This window comes from Polypterus senegalus, chromosome 12, assembly GCF_016835505.1.
Source record: "Polypterus senegalus isolate Bchr_013 chromosome 12, ASM1683550v1, whole genome shotgun sequence".
Lineage (NCBI taxonomy): Eukaryota > Metazoa > Chordata > Cladistia > Polypteriformes > Polypteridae > Polypterus > Polypterus senegalus.
In genome coordinates this window covers 5,826,027-5,840,754 of record NC_053165.1, presented here as the reverse complement: position 1 = coordinate 5,840,754, position 14,728 = coordinate 5,826,027, and the positions used below count along the sequence as shown (strand labels likewise).

Below are 14,728 nucleotides of genomic sequence, written 5' to 3'. Positions count from 1 at the left end.
TCCCTATGCGTGATGTGTCAGTAATTGAGTCTGTTCATTTAGGGTCTATAAAGTTTAACACCGCACCTCATTAATATAGAATTAATGGTGAAGTAAGCAACGATTGATTGAACGTCGTTCTGAATCCTTTAGAAGTTTAAAAATATGAAGTCACGCCGGCCGTTAAGTTCTTTGAGCATTTGAAATGCACCATATAAATAAATATAAATGAAAAGTGTTTTTTTTTTCTTCATCTTCTACTTATTTTTATCTCTTATATCCATCCGAAAAATTGCTCTAAAATAAAAGTAAATTCAGATATTTGCAACTGGGGTGCTGAGTAAACGATAATGTTATGTGGAATTAACGGTGAGTTATTGTCGGTTAATTAATGGCATTCTTCATTAGTTAGACGTTTTAAAATATCAAATCATAACTGTTATATTAATGTATTATGTAAGTCGGGTCATTAAGTGCTTGGAGTATGGGAGAGGCGAAATAGAAATATGAAGTATTATTATTATTATTATTATTATTATTATTATTTATTTATATATCAATCCGAAACATTGCTCTAAAACATAAATAAGTTCACATAATAAAAACTGGCGTGTTGATTAAACGATAAAGCAAAAGTTCACGTTAGTTCTGGACGGAAACCATGCCAGATAACACGCGAGTTTATTTAGAAGAAAAAGGCTTTCGTTATTTATTTTTTAATTTAAGAAAATGTCGGATTAACGTTAACATTATACAATATTCTTTAGCAAATGTGTAGTGAAAGTGGATTTATAATTTGTTGTTAAATTAAAAAAATGTATATACTAAACACAATGCTTCACACTTTCAGGGAAAGGCGCTATATAAATAAAATGTATTATTATAAAACAAATAATAGCCGACCTCTTAATTGGCGCATTTCACTGCATATTAAGTACAGTCGTGTTAAATAAATGATAACCTGTTGTAAACTTAAGACACAATCCCTTAAGTAATAAAGGCTGTGCACGCTTTTGTCAGTTTTAAACCCGAGCATTGCGCTTCAGGATTTCGGTTGAATCGATCGAACTCCATCAGTATTTGCCAATTTACTAATCAAAATTCGCTAAATGCGTGCGTGCCCTTTGCCGTGTCCGTTATCCTCCATCTCGGGAAATTCGAATCGTCTGCACGAGCCATCCATTTATTTATTTACTTTCTAAAACTAGCGCAGTGGTTAAGGGTTTGGACTGAGGTTGTTGGTTAAGCCCCACTACGGACAGTCTAGGACTATACGAGCAAGTCACTTCACCTGCCTGCAGGCAGTCAAATTGAGAAAATAAAATGTGACCAATTGTTTCTCAAATACTATTAGCCGTTTTGAATAAAGGCGTCCGTCAAATATTATTATTATTAAATAATAATTAATAATGCCCTCCTATCTATTCATTCCCTTATGCAAAAACGAGCCAACAACGATATCGCGCTTATCCGGCAGCTTTGGATTCAACCGATATCTTCTAAACGTATTACTAACGAAAATATGAAATACAAAAAAAAAAAAAACTTTCTGAAGCGTGCACTCAATTCCGAAGAAACGTAACTCGGTTTATTAACGGGAAAGATATTTTATGGATTGTAATATTTCGCTTCTTCTTAATGAACGGTATAATTGTATACCGCTTTCATCACACAAGTTTACATTTCTTAATTTATATAAAATAAAGCAAGAGCTACAAATACTTAACGCTTAACTCGATACATTGTTATAAACAAGTACTACATTACAGAACATAGAGGATAAACGCTTAAATAACACTCTGTACATTGTCAGTCAAACGTCATGTAATAAAATGAAAAGTAAGTAGTATGGGGTACCTAGAGCAATTCAAGTATACTCTTCCATATTAAAGAAATGGATTCATATATCCCATAATTGGATTGTCTTTTGAGAGAGAGGCATTCAGCCTTGCATTGCCCTTGACAGCTCGCTCGTCGTCGTTAAATTGCTGTCGTGAAGTTTCCTGATGTGCTTTTTGAGATCAAAGTTCCTGCAAAAGCCCTTCCCGCAGGTCCCGCAGGTGAACGGCTTCTTGTCGTTGTGGGTGTGCATATGGAAGGTCAGGTTGTAAATCTGGTGGAAAGCTTTGTTGCAGATGGTGCATTTATACTGTTTCTCGCCACTGTGAGTCAATTTGTGGTTCTTGTAATTTCCTGCATGGAATAAAAAAAAAGTTAACAATTAATGTATATACCGGGCACACGTGCGCGCATCTCATACAGTGCATCTCATATCTATCTGTTACAGCAGTATATTAACACATTGGCATAGGCGAACAGGCCTTTCTGCCCGGCACGCTCGTGGATCCTGTTCTTCTAGTTTGTCCAAAGTGACCTCTGAATGTCCTTAAAGTCCTGATGTCCATCACACTACCAAGTCCTTGTGGTTCTTTGCTCATTTTCTTACATATATTTATCCATCTGTTATATTCCGCTTTTCATATCTCGCAGGAAAATCGCAAGCGCTAAATTAACACTAACTGTATGTAGGGGTCCTTTCCCTCTCTGCACTTTTAAATTTTATTTTGATACCAAGAGTGATGTTAAGTATTGGATAATTGTCTGTGTATCAATTTTATATTTATTTATTCTATAGTACATTTTATTACATACGTATCATATAGCGTCTTTCGTAAAGTAAAATCACCAGCATTTAATTAGCACACTAGGTGTGTATATATAGGTCCACTTTCTCCATATATACACTTTTAAAGGGTTACTTTAACTTGTAAGAGTTAACATTGGTGATTTTGCTGTGTATCTTACAGTGCCTTTCATGACTATTAGATAACGCATGTATTACATATCCATGTATAATATAGCAGATTTTTAAACATATTTACTTATCTAATTCCCAGACCAGTGGCTCTCAATTAGGTTATGTCAAACAAAAGATTCCCATTTTACAGCCTTCATTAATCCGCGTTTTGCATCTTAGAGTCAAGAAGTTGTCAAACTTTGTCAAACTCAAGTATTAACGAGGGGGCCTGTGTTGTGACCCATAGCGAATTTTAGAATCCAGTAGGGAAAGTTAGCGAGGGCGAACTGCCACTTCTCATTTTTGGATACTATGAAGAGAACGTTTGTGACACATTTAAACATTTCAAGTAATATTTATAACTTTAGTAATTGTGCTGCGTGCAACTATTTTACAGACCAAAACGCAGTTTTCACATGATGGGAGTAATCGTTCGAAACTCTTAATAATGGATCTGCCCCCTGAAAAGTCCAACATTTGGGCTTACTTGACCCAGTTATGTCAACAGGTTCCGCGTGGATACCTTTTTAATAAGTAAGAATTTTAAAACCGCTAATTACACTTTAACTGCAGTGCATTTCATTTTTAGCAAGCGCGACCTACAGCCACATTCTGAGATCATTCATTTTAATAGATGATCATTATTCCGTTAATATGAAGTCCCAATAAGCGGTCTTGCAATGTTTTTAAGATACTTTTTTCAAACATCCAAAGTCTACTGTTACAAAAATGTGTCATGTTAACTTTGTGAAAATATGAAAATTGTTTACTGAAAAAGGCCAATATTCAAATTTTAAAAAACCGGTGCTGTCAACGCCATTTTTTAGTTCTGGAAAGTACACTATAGTTCTTGAGGTAAACATAATTTATATATATATATAAATATGCAGTTTCCACTACAATATGAATTTGTTTCGATAAGAAGAACGTTGTACTCACAAATTATTTCTCTGCGCAACCTTTAATAATAATGATAGTAAAACGTAGAGTTCATTTCTTACCCTTTTGATGAAAGCCCTTTCCACAAAACTCGCAAATGAACGGTTTGTATCCGGCGTGAATGCGAATATGAGTGTTTAGTGTTGAACTTCTGTTAAACGCTTTGCCACACTGATTGCATTTGTGAGGTTTTTCCTAGGATAAAATAAATGCACAATTAATAAGAGAGTTGGATTTTTTTTTTCTTCAGTTTGTCAGGAGTATAAAAAGCGAAGCGCGGACTCACCTGCGTGTGGATGATTTTGTGCCTACACAAAGTGCTAGCCTGGCGAAACCCTTTACCGCACACTTTACACACAAAGGGTCTGGCTCCCGTGTGCACTGGCATGTGACGGGTTAAATTATAATGCGCATTGAACACCTGCAAAATAAAGCAAATGTGTAAATGTGCACGCAAGAGTAAAAGTTGGACGTCGACTTGATTGCAAACCGCTTTCTGTGCGGCTCAAGTTGGAAACACTTTCTGGTTCTTCCCCTGTGAAAATTAAAGTATGAAGCAGTCGCCCAGTTTCCGTTGGACGCCGTTTTCTTAATCCGAATCAAAAGGCAGTTACCTTGCCGCACACGTCACAGGTGAAATGCTTGGGCTTGCCGTCAGCCGGGCTGCTGGTCAGTTTGCTGTGCGTTTTCACGCCGCTCTTCTCCGTGGTCAGACTACTGCTCTCCTTCACGATCTGATCCAACTGTCCTGGCAGATGCTCCTTATGAGGAAACTGGGGTGTCGGAAATTTGTCTGCCGTTAGATTAGCCAGTTTGGCATTTTCCAGCAAAAGTAGTTTTTGGTGTGCAGACAGAGAAGTCTGTGATTGAGGAGTAACAATGCCGGAGGGAAATAAATGTCCACTTAAAATGTCAGAGGGGCGATACGAAGAGTCCAAGTAATTCAAATAGTATAGAGATCCGTTAGCTGGCATTGTCACCGCCTGGTGAATGACCTGAGGTTTGATGACTCGACTCGCTGGTAAGAGCGAATGCACAAAACTCGCCTCGCTCTTGCAGCACATGCCGCAGTTTGACTTGCACATGGTGGCCGAGTTACAAAGCGTGCCTCTGAAATTAGCTTTCCAAAACTCGGAGTAGTTGATGAGCGCCTTGCTCTGCAGGTCGTAGCCAAACGGTTGTAGAGGAATCATACAAGGGATCGGTGAACAAAGGCTGATGATCTTTTTTCCTTCCGCAGCGTCCCCTGCCCGGGGCTTGTCCTCCGCAGAAGTTTTCGGCTCGCACGTTTTGGACATGATTCGCTCGATGGAGAAGGCCAGGCTCTTCGGGGTGCCGCCGCTTCCCAGCCTGGACTCGTGTCTCGGACAGGGCGTCACGGTCTCCAAAGGCGCGGAGCTCGCCATCCTCGCACAACTTGGTGTGAGCAGCAGCCGAGCAGCCTCCTACATTCCAGAAAAGCCAGGACACACATCAGTTTAATAAGCACCTTGCTTTTACAATGTCACCCATTTACATTCAAATGAACATCTCCGGAACAATGGCACCCGGGGGTACCAGATTAATGCTCATTAACTAGCACACACAAAATTAACAGGACAGTGCAGAGCTTGTTAACAAACCCCTTTTACCAGTTCAAAACTGGGAGGAGAAAATAATTACCAACTCCGAGAGGAAGAATCAATCCTGATGAACTTTCTTACCTTTTAGAAAAACGGAAAGACAGCCGGTATCCAAATATTATGGTGTGGCTCTACTGTCACATTTTGGTAACACACATCCTCATCAGCGAGAGATCACTGTCTCCTGCATTTCGCTGACATCACACGGAGTCACTTGTATCGGGGTGACAAGGGAATGCCACCACCAGCCTTGTTTCCACTCCCACCACCCATTTATACAGAGCCACGGGGGTGGCGTGCTCAACAATTATGGCAGATTATTGTTTATTCCATAGCCTCGTATACCTCTCGTGTGTTTCCACCAACCCCTCACTTGAGGCAGGCGGACAGGCAGGCAGGATTAAGTGTGACACTCAAATGCGCACAGAGCCACTGTGTAAACAGGCAGGTAGGACCGTCGGGACGCTGCAAAAGAAGACTATACAGGCTGCTGCCATAGTGGGCGCTGCTAGGCACAGAAACGGACTCTTCGGAAACGAGAGCAATGCGGATTAATTACAAATCAGAAGTGTCAATAAAACAAACGTTTATTATTTTGTGTTACTTTAGTACAATCAGCGGTTTTCCCATTAGTGTTCGTTTGTACAACTTTCTTTCTTTTTTTTTTTTTAAGTATTCTTTTTTTTTTTTTTTTGTATAAAGATTTCCAAACCTGCTTCCTATTATAAGAGGTGTGTGCTGCTTATTAAACCGCTAAAAGTATATTTCAAAAATAAAACTGGGATCGACTTTTCAATCTTGTGTTAAAATTTGCCAATCCACTCGCGTTTAACAATGAAATTTCAGCGTCATCTCTGTCAGTCGTTCTGCACGAAAGGATTGGCCAATTTTAACGCTTATTTTTTTATCATCATAGTTATAGTAATAAATAATATTTTGACATATATAGCGACTTTCAAACGCGCACTTTACAAATAATGCATCTCGGTAGTGGACGACCTGTTGACATCACTGAAATAAATCGATCCCAACATTCGAAACACTTGAAATTGGCGCACGCCAGTTTTTATGCGTTTCTTCAGGCGTGCACGTTAACTTTTATTATTAATTTATTTGGCTGACGCCTTTTATCCGAGGCGACTTACAACATTTAAGGTACAATTGGTTCTATGTCTTTACGTTACAAATCCGTCATGAGCTATTCATGATTATTTATGGACAAAGTTAGGGACCCAACGGTTCTTTCTGGAACTTTCATGTGGATGGTTCTTTTGGGAAACGTTAGCATCGCTCTGAAGGACCAGTCTGTCATGTTTATTTTTAACGGTTTAGCCAGTAACATGAAGCGCACTGGACTCTAAATCTGCACTGAAAGCCAGTTCATTGCAAAGCTTTACTTAACACTTTCACTTGTATTAATTATTTGGCTGACGCTTTTGTAAAGAGGCGATTTGCGAGATACGAGAACTTTGCATTTCTTTTTGTTTTGGTTTTCAAATGGAGCACAGGCAGGTGAAGTGATTTGCTCATGGTCACACAAAAGTGGAACCTCCAAACTCTAACCACTACGCCACACTGCCTGCCCAACTGAAGCGGACTCTGCGTGGATAGGCTGCAGCTCCCCGGAAAGCTCATAAAAGTAAAGCTTGTTCAGGAAACAACGAAAGAGTGAAAAATTAAATACAATTTTAAAAATTGTGTTAAAATGAAAATATTAGTAAGTTCAGAGTTAGCTCTGTAGTCCATGCTTGTTGATGCTGGGAACGCTCTTAAAAATAAAGGTGCCGGAATGGTTTATCACAGCGATGCGAATGGTTCCCAAAAGGGCCATCTGCATGAAGGTTGCATTAAAAACCTTTACGTCCATAACAGGTAAGCAGACAGGCGTATAGTGGCCAAGGCTTTGGTCATCACACTCTGAGGTTATGGGTTCAAATCTCGCTACTGACGCTGTGAGAGCAAATCACTTCACCTGCCTGTACTTCAATGGCAAAAACAAAAGAAATGCTTCCAATTGTATCTCAAATGTTGTGATTCGTCTTTGGAAAACGACACCTGCCTTATAATAAAACGAAAGTGTAATTCAGTCCAAATTGAGTTTCGTTCTCCAGGGTTTGCTGCTGCTGCTGCGAGTATATTCTCAAAAATAAAGATGCCAGAACGGTTCTTCAGAGCAGTGCCACAGGTGAACCATTTTTGGTTCCCAAAAGAGCCATCCACATTTAGCTTCCAAAAAGAACGTTTAGATCTATAGTCGGATCCATAAATAATCATGAATAAATAATTTGTAAAACTGAAATAGGCTCACGATTTTAAAAGGAAAGTAACACGGGTTTAGTAAGGTCTTGAGGCGGTAGTGTCCTGATTACCATACGTGAAAGATTTCTGTTTTTTCCACAGATTTAGAACTTTTTCAAAGCTAAAAAGCCAATTTCATATAGGCAAAGATCCTTTCCCAAAAACGAAACTTTTTTTTTATCAAGCAATGGTTCAAATTGGAACCACACAACCCAAATGAAATGTCGTTTATTTTTAACAGGGTGCTCTCCGACTCCTTGCGATCATGTCTCGGAATTAGTGTGTCAGTTTGTAGTGCAGAATATAAATAAATTGGCAGCAGCCAATAGATAACGATTATTCCATTGGTAGTGTGACAAGAATCGCGTCCCGACCAGGAGGTTTCCCACTTGCGTACAATGCCGTCGCGGCGTTGATAAAAGTATTAAGAGATTTGTTAGCCGATTTTTTTTTTTTTTTTTGCTAAATTAATCAATCGGGCCGTTCTGGTCAGCGGGCCTTTCTTCCAGGATTGGATCCTACCTGGCAAGCGTTGCTTTAAATAGAGGCGCCATAGCGACTTTTTTTTACTGTATAGCAAGCGGCAGTCGAAAACGAATGTCTGGATGTTTGTTAAACAAGTAAAAGTCTAAAATGGAGTGGCGTCCCGTTCAGGATTAATTCGTGCCCGGCGTTCATCGCTGCGGGATAGGTTGCTGTTCCCCGCGACCCCGAGTTCCGACATTAAATTAACGCTGAAAATGCTAGATGCGTGCCAATAAACTAATGAGGTTTAACTTACAAAGCAACAATGAATGGGACTGCAGGCTTCTCTTTCCCGTTTGAAATTATCTACATAGAAATCTGGCCTGAGATCATGCAAGTTGTCAAAGCCCGATCTGCAGCTCACTTTTTCCCACTCGTAATGTCTTCATAAAAATCATTTCCAAAGAGCGTATATAGATTTTTAAACCTCGTTAAAAAGGATTTTGCAGAACCCGTTAGCTTGACTGACTCCAATTTTCATTGCAAGCCCCTAATCCGTGGGGATGAAAATAGCTTTTCCACCCTGGTTTATACTTACTATTTGTATAATTGAGGAGGTCCTATTTCCACCTGTTTAAGGAGCAGATTGCGAGAGCAGAGCCTCCCTCGGATCCTATTAAACGTTTTCCCCCTTCACCTATTCAGAAGAACCAATTTTCCAGAGCGATTCATAGAAGCTGAGCTCTGAAAAAAGCAGCTCTTTCACTTTTAGCTACTAAAGCACTGCGTGGAACCTGGTTTTGTGTTTTTCTAAAATAAAAGGACGGATTAAAAAGAAAAAGAAAAGACTTAGCCTGACCAGAGGTAAACCAAGCAATGAAAAGAGCCCTCTCTCCATTTTTTTTAAAGTAATGCATAAAAGTTTGTAGGAATCCAGAGTTTTATACTTCTTGTTACAATGGCCAATTGCTCGTTTTCTTTTGTTCATTTGGGGCCGTTTGAATTCGTTTGTTTGCAGACGACTTCACCTGAGAATCACAACAAATTATGGCCTCAAAAAATCATCTTAAACAAGTGATTTAATTACACGTAGACCCAATTTTCCCGAATGCTCAGAGTGTAAAGAAGCCCCAAAGCGGGTCAGTAACAGTGGCTTATCATGCGACCAGGTTTACTTAATGAAATAATATGCGGCCGCCGAGAATCCTCTTTATTCTGAGCTCGTTCATGCGTGAGTCAACAGGTGACAGAGCCCCCCAACAATATGTGAACGAGCAAATGAACCTCTGAAGAACATGAGAGTTAACTCCGAAGATTATTTGCGAGGGAAATGCAAAAAGAGCAAGCTGAGAAAGATTAGCCAGTCTCCATTATATATAGTGCCTGTTCATATTATTTGCAAGATGTGCACGCCACAATTCCTCATTTTCCTACTTATACCGATTTGCTTGTGTTGTAAACCGGCAATGGGGTGACTGGCAAATGTCAAAAAGCTGCAGCTGAAGCTGCGAGAAACCCAAACCAGGCGCGTTTATACATCCAGTTTATGAATTCAATTGAACGCGTTTTTTCTGAGCAGAGACATTTAATGAATGATTTGTTTTCCCCTCCGCGCTCCTTAACAAATTACTAAGTACACTTCCTCAAGCGCCGCACAATTTTCTAATCTGGGAATTCTATGGGACTCAATTCGTTTTTTAAAAAGTCTCACTTCTATTAATCTCCTGCCTCTTGTTTCATGTAATTTCGGCACAATTAACCCGCTCGGTCTCACAATAAACAATGAGTCCTGTTGCAGCTCACTTAAGCAATAAAGAAGAAGAGAATTTACATGTCCGGTAATTAACTTGGTAAAATCAAGCTGTCTCTGTGCCCCCTCGCAGCTCTGCGTGGTGACAACGGCGCTTCTGAATGATTTTTTTGTTATTTTTTTAAAAGAATCAAAATGAAATAATGAACCTAATTTCATAAGCTAATACATTTTAACGAATTATAAAGGTCAGACTATGGTGGATCTGTTACGGGGACCGCGCGGCTTTATTATTCCCTTCTCGGTCCTTATTCTTCGATCTGTACATAAAGAATAACGGAACGCATTAGCTATCATATAATGTGACCATTTGTATAAAGCACATGACACTGACGGCGTATTTAATCGACTTAGCAGGGTAGTCCAAATAAAGAAATCAATATGAATTAATTATGTCATTAAGAATATTGATATACATAAGGAGAGCGCATGCCACGTTAACTTGAACTGCCAGCCAGCCACACTCTGCACAACCCTGTAAGGTTAAATACAAAGTGCGTGTTAATTAGCCAGTACACATTTTAATTAATTCAAAATAATAAGCGGCTCCATTAATTGAACGTGTGTTTTTATTTTATAACTCAGTTTTCTACCAAATATTTCTACTCGGACTTTATAAATTGTAGAATATGTCGTTTGAAAGGCTAGGACACATTCTGAGGAAATGTCAGCTAATCGTTTGGCCCCATACCACAGAAATGTGCCTTTCCTTAATAGCATAGTCGCTTTTAATCCTCTCCAATACATTCTTAGAAGGTGCCCCATGTGTGCTCCGTTTGGTTTTGTCGGATTCTCTAAATGAGAGTCTGCGCTTAATTCCACATCCTGCTATTGTAATAATACGAGTGGTATGCGTGCGCTTTAACGGGATTGTGTGAAGGGAGCTAAACGGCACTTCCATCTTTAAACGTTATGAAATTAGCGCACGCCAGTTTATTACACACAATAAGCATGAAGGGCACGTTACTTCTTGATATGAACTTATTTACCTGGTGCCTTTATCCTTATTACTGGTATGAGACATACGGTCGGTTACATTTTATTGTTTTTCCAGCATGGGGCACACACATGTGAAGTGACTTTCTCAAGGTCACACAGCAGTGTCAGTGGCGGAGTTTGAAGTCCAAAGTCTCACCACTTTGTGTCATGTCTGACATTTAGATTTTGCCGCATTCTGTGTTCTCAACACCGGGATGTACAAGATGCGTGGCGTCTGCCTTTTGTCGAATGGAATTTAGTTCCCCAAAGGTACGCGGGATATGTAATGGAGGGGAAGCAGACAACGGACGTCTCAGCACCTTAAAATAATCGGTCATCATCAGTTCTTGGCAGTATTGCATCAAAGCGGACCTCACCTCGGCGTTCATTACTTTTATTTAGAGCACTCTCGATATTGTAGAGCAGCATTTACCTTATTTACGAAACAATGAAAAAATATAGGAATAATACAAGTTTCAAGAAAATAAAACTTCAAACTCCTACTAAAAATGCTATAAAACTACCGCAGTACGCATGAAGAGATGCCATCTCATAAACGCATTTCATATTTCAATTGTGCTGTTTAGTCGCACGGATCTGCACCTACAAACAACCAATCCCATTATCTACCGGCGCCGGGGGTTTCGTTTTTAAAGCAAATTAAATGTTCTAAAATTGAAAAAATCCGATTTTTGTGCTGTCTGATTGGACGGAAAGCAATTTATTTTTTTAAGTGCGGTTGTTTAATGTGTAAAATGCATATCTTTTATAAACACAGTTTTGTCTTCAGATTTATGTCTTATGCTGCATCTCAGTCATAAGTCATTGAATAATAATAACAAAAACGGCAACGATTGGGCTAAATAATTATCAGTAAACGAAAAAAGAATTTATACAGTACTACCCTTTTCTTAATCCCAGTTAATCCAATTCAGGGCCTCAGCGATCCTGGTAGCACAAATCGGAAAACAGGAGACACGCGTGAACGGGACAGCAGGCCATCTCAGAATACGAATACACGCATTATGTGCTCTGCTTGCTGCGATGCCTTCGACCCTCCCCGGGTTAACAAAATGGATGGGTATATGATCATTAAACAAATGTGTTCTTCTTCTTAGTCTTAGATAAGTAACCACAAAACGTAACTTTTATCATTTATATCCTAATGATATTGTTCTGAACAATTACCTTTACAGCACAGATGCTGGAATGGCACACACATGAGGCCAATCTTGCATCTGACGAAATTATTCCGAATGATGGAGCCTTATGTTAAAATTTCAGAAGCAAAAAGTCACACAGATGTTAAACGTGGAATTGCTTTGTGATAACAATGCTATTTTAAACTGGGAAACAGCTGCAGTTTGTTTTTACCAATAACAGTAGCGCACTCCTGCCGCGGGTTTAGAACGGAGCTGTTGTGCAGGTTTATTCCCCCGAAAGTTGGATATTCAATAACTCCGAGCCTTAGACCATTAGAAATCCCAGAGTGTTACATTAGTAGGCTGGAGTGATAGTCATTGACGAGTTGTAATGCGGTCTCTGTGGAGGAAAGTGAGAACGTGAGGCAGTGGTGGGGGGGCTTGGTGCTGGTGTTTTTTTGGGGGCTTTGTGGTAGGGATCTTGTCACGAAAATCCTGTGTGTGCTTCACGACAAGTTCTGGTAACGTTACGCTGAACGTGAGACTGCTGACGTGAAAACTGTAAGATTTTACGGAACTTAACAGTAAAGAGGAGGCTAGTGTGACTTTATTACGGAGTATTTATTATGCAGGATTGTGCGTAGCAAGAAAAAAACGGCATGTGAAAATGTCAATTGAGAAAGTTTGCGCTTGAAGGAAACTTCGTTTACACGTACTGTGTGACTGAAAGGTGTCTTGGAGCTTGGGAGAACTTTTGTTTTGAATACTGCAATTCACTGCGACTTTGAAATCTGCTGCAGCATTTTGACTGCCAGGATATTTTCAGACACATTTCTTTACACGCTTCTGAATAATATTGACATTGATATCTATCTATCATATAATGCCTTTAATTTCTATCTATCTATCTATCTATCTATCTATCTATCTATCAATCATATAGTGCCTTTTACTCAATCTATCAGTCATATAGTGCCTTTCATATTTATCTGTCTTTTCTCTTCAAATAGAGGTGCTAAAGTGGTTCCTCAACGTGACTCTAATGCACATGAAGGTTCCAGAAAGATCCTTGATTTATTTATTTAGATCACTAAATTGCCATGAATATTATAACATATTTGTGAAATAAGGGTAGCCTCTGGATTTTAAAGGAACCCCCACAGCATCCAATCACCCATCAGTTTAGGTTTTCTTAATCTGTTAGCATCCTGCCTTCAATACATTAAAGATTTCCGTTTTGTTCACATGTTCTCCTATTAGGAACCATTCAAAGACTAAAGGACCCACTTAATATGCCAAAACACCCCTCGTAGAATAAAAAGGCTCAGCTAGGAACCACACAACCCATGTAAGAGTGTATATTTCTATCTCATATACTGTACATACAGACATATTCTTTTTTGCAGGGTATGCCTATTTTGTCGTTGAGTATCATTATCTGTCTGTTACTGATGTGCTTTTTGTATTTATATGTATACAATGAATTCAGAAAGCAATCAGACATTTCCCTTTTTCACATTTTTTATGTTGCAGCCTTGTGTTCAAATTAATTTTTTCTCCTTATCATGCAACACTCAAAACCCCAGAATGAGAAGTGAAAACAGGATTTTAGAAATGTTCAGAACATTTTTTTAAAATAAAATAATAAAAACAAAAAGGAAAAATCACATGGAGACAAGAATTCAGACCATTCACTCTGAACTTAGTTGTGGCCTCCATTCCAGCCCGGAGTCTTGTTGGGTTTAACATGACGGGCTTCACACACCTGAATTTAGAAATTCTCTGCCATTCTTGTTTGCAGATCATCTCAAGCTCTCTCAGGTTGGATGGAGACCATAGGTGGATGGCTTTTTTCAGGTCTCTCCAGAGATGTTCGACTGTGTTCAAGTCTCCAGGACATTCCCATGGTTGTCCCGAGGCCTCTGCTGTGTTGTCTTTGCTTCATTAGGTTGGAAGGTGTACCTTGGGGTCACTCTGATGTCCAAAATGATCTGCAGCAGGTCTCCATGAATGTTTTTCCTGTACTTTGGTCTGCTCAGCCTTCCCTCAATCCTGTCTAGTCTGTCCATCCCTGCTGTTGAAAAGCAACCCCACACCATTTTGCTGTAATCCCCATACTTCACCAGTTTAATGGTTTTGCACAGGTGGCGAGCAGTTCCTTGGTTATCTCCAGAGAACAGATCAGTCTGAGAGTCCTTTAGGTGGCTTTTTATCAACTCCAATCAGCCCAGGCAGGGTGGTGAGTTAGTTAAGGATTTGGACATCAAACCCTGAGGTTGTGGGTTCGAATCCCACCACTGACACAGTGTGACCCTGAGCAAGTTTTTGCAACCACCTGTGCTCCAAATGGGGAAAAAAGAAATATAAACAATTGTATCTCAAATGTTGTAAGTCACTTTGGATAAAAATATCTGTCAAATAAATAAATGTAAATCTCTCTTACTGAGCAGCAACGTCTAGCTGGCCACTTGGCCATAAAGCCCGGAGTGCTGCAGTAAATGGTTGTCCTTCTGGAAGTTTCTCACTATCCACACAGGTTCTCTGGAGCTCGGTCAGCACACCCATTGGCTTTTCGGTCACCTCTCTTACCAATGCCCTTCTCCCATGATTTCTTCGTTTGCCCACGAGGGCAGCTCTAGGAAGACTTGTGGTTTTTCCAAACTTCTTCCATTTACGTATTATGAAGGACTTCAAAACT

At 39.6% G+C, this 14,728-nt stretch overlaps 1 protein-coding gene and 1 long non-coding RNA gene across 4 annotated transcripts in view; one reads left to right on the top strand and one right to left on the bottom strand.

Annotated features, from left to right (window-relative positions):
- The window catches only part of LOC120540581, a 105,619-nt gene that overhangs the window by 23,675 nt on the left and 67,216 nt on the right, over positions 1–14,728 (top strand). The gene's annotated exons all lie outside the window — the stretch shown is intronic.
- On the bottom strand, positions 1,547–9,023 carry fezf2 (FEZ family zinc finger 2). Of its 3 annotated transcripts, none has more exons than XM_039771445.1 (5): positions 8,699–9,023; positions 4,330–5,160; positions 4,002–4,136; positions 3,778–3,910; positions 1,547–2,172 (listed from the first exon to the last, which is right to left on the bottom strand). In XM_039771445.1, exons 2-5 carry the CDS (start codon positions 5,119–5,121, stop codon positions 1,922–1,924), a joined length of 1,311 nt encoding a protein of 436 aa, XP_039627379.1. In that variant the 5' UTR covers positions 5,122–5,160; positions 8,699–9,023; the 3' UTR covers positions 1,547–1,921. The 3 variants fall into 3 exon arrangements, with proteins under 3 accessions (XP_039627379.1, XP_039627380.1, XP_039627378.1); XM_039771446.1 differs by lacking the exon at positions 8,699–9,023 and adding an exon at positions 8,417–8,649; XM_039771444.1 differs by lacking the exon at positions 8,699–9,023 and adding an exon at positions 5,419–5,559.

Excerpts from the sequence above, each read along its gene's own strand:
- fezf2 (XM_039771445.1), bottom strand. The coding sequence starts at position 5,121 with ATGGCGAGCTCCGCGCCTTTGGAGACCGTGACGCCCTGTCCGAGACAC. Across the intron at positions 4,137-4,329 it reads CCTGTGACGTGTGCGGCAAG|GTGTTCAATGCGCATTATAA; the intron begins GTAACTGCCTTT and ends TTTATTTTGCAG. Across the intron at positions 3,911-4,001 it reads ACAAAATCATCCACACGCAG|GAAAAACCTCACAAATGCAA; the intron begins GTGAGTCCGCGC and ends ATTTTATCCTAG.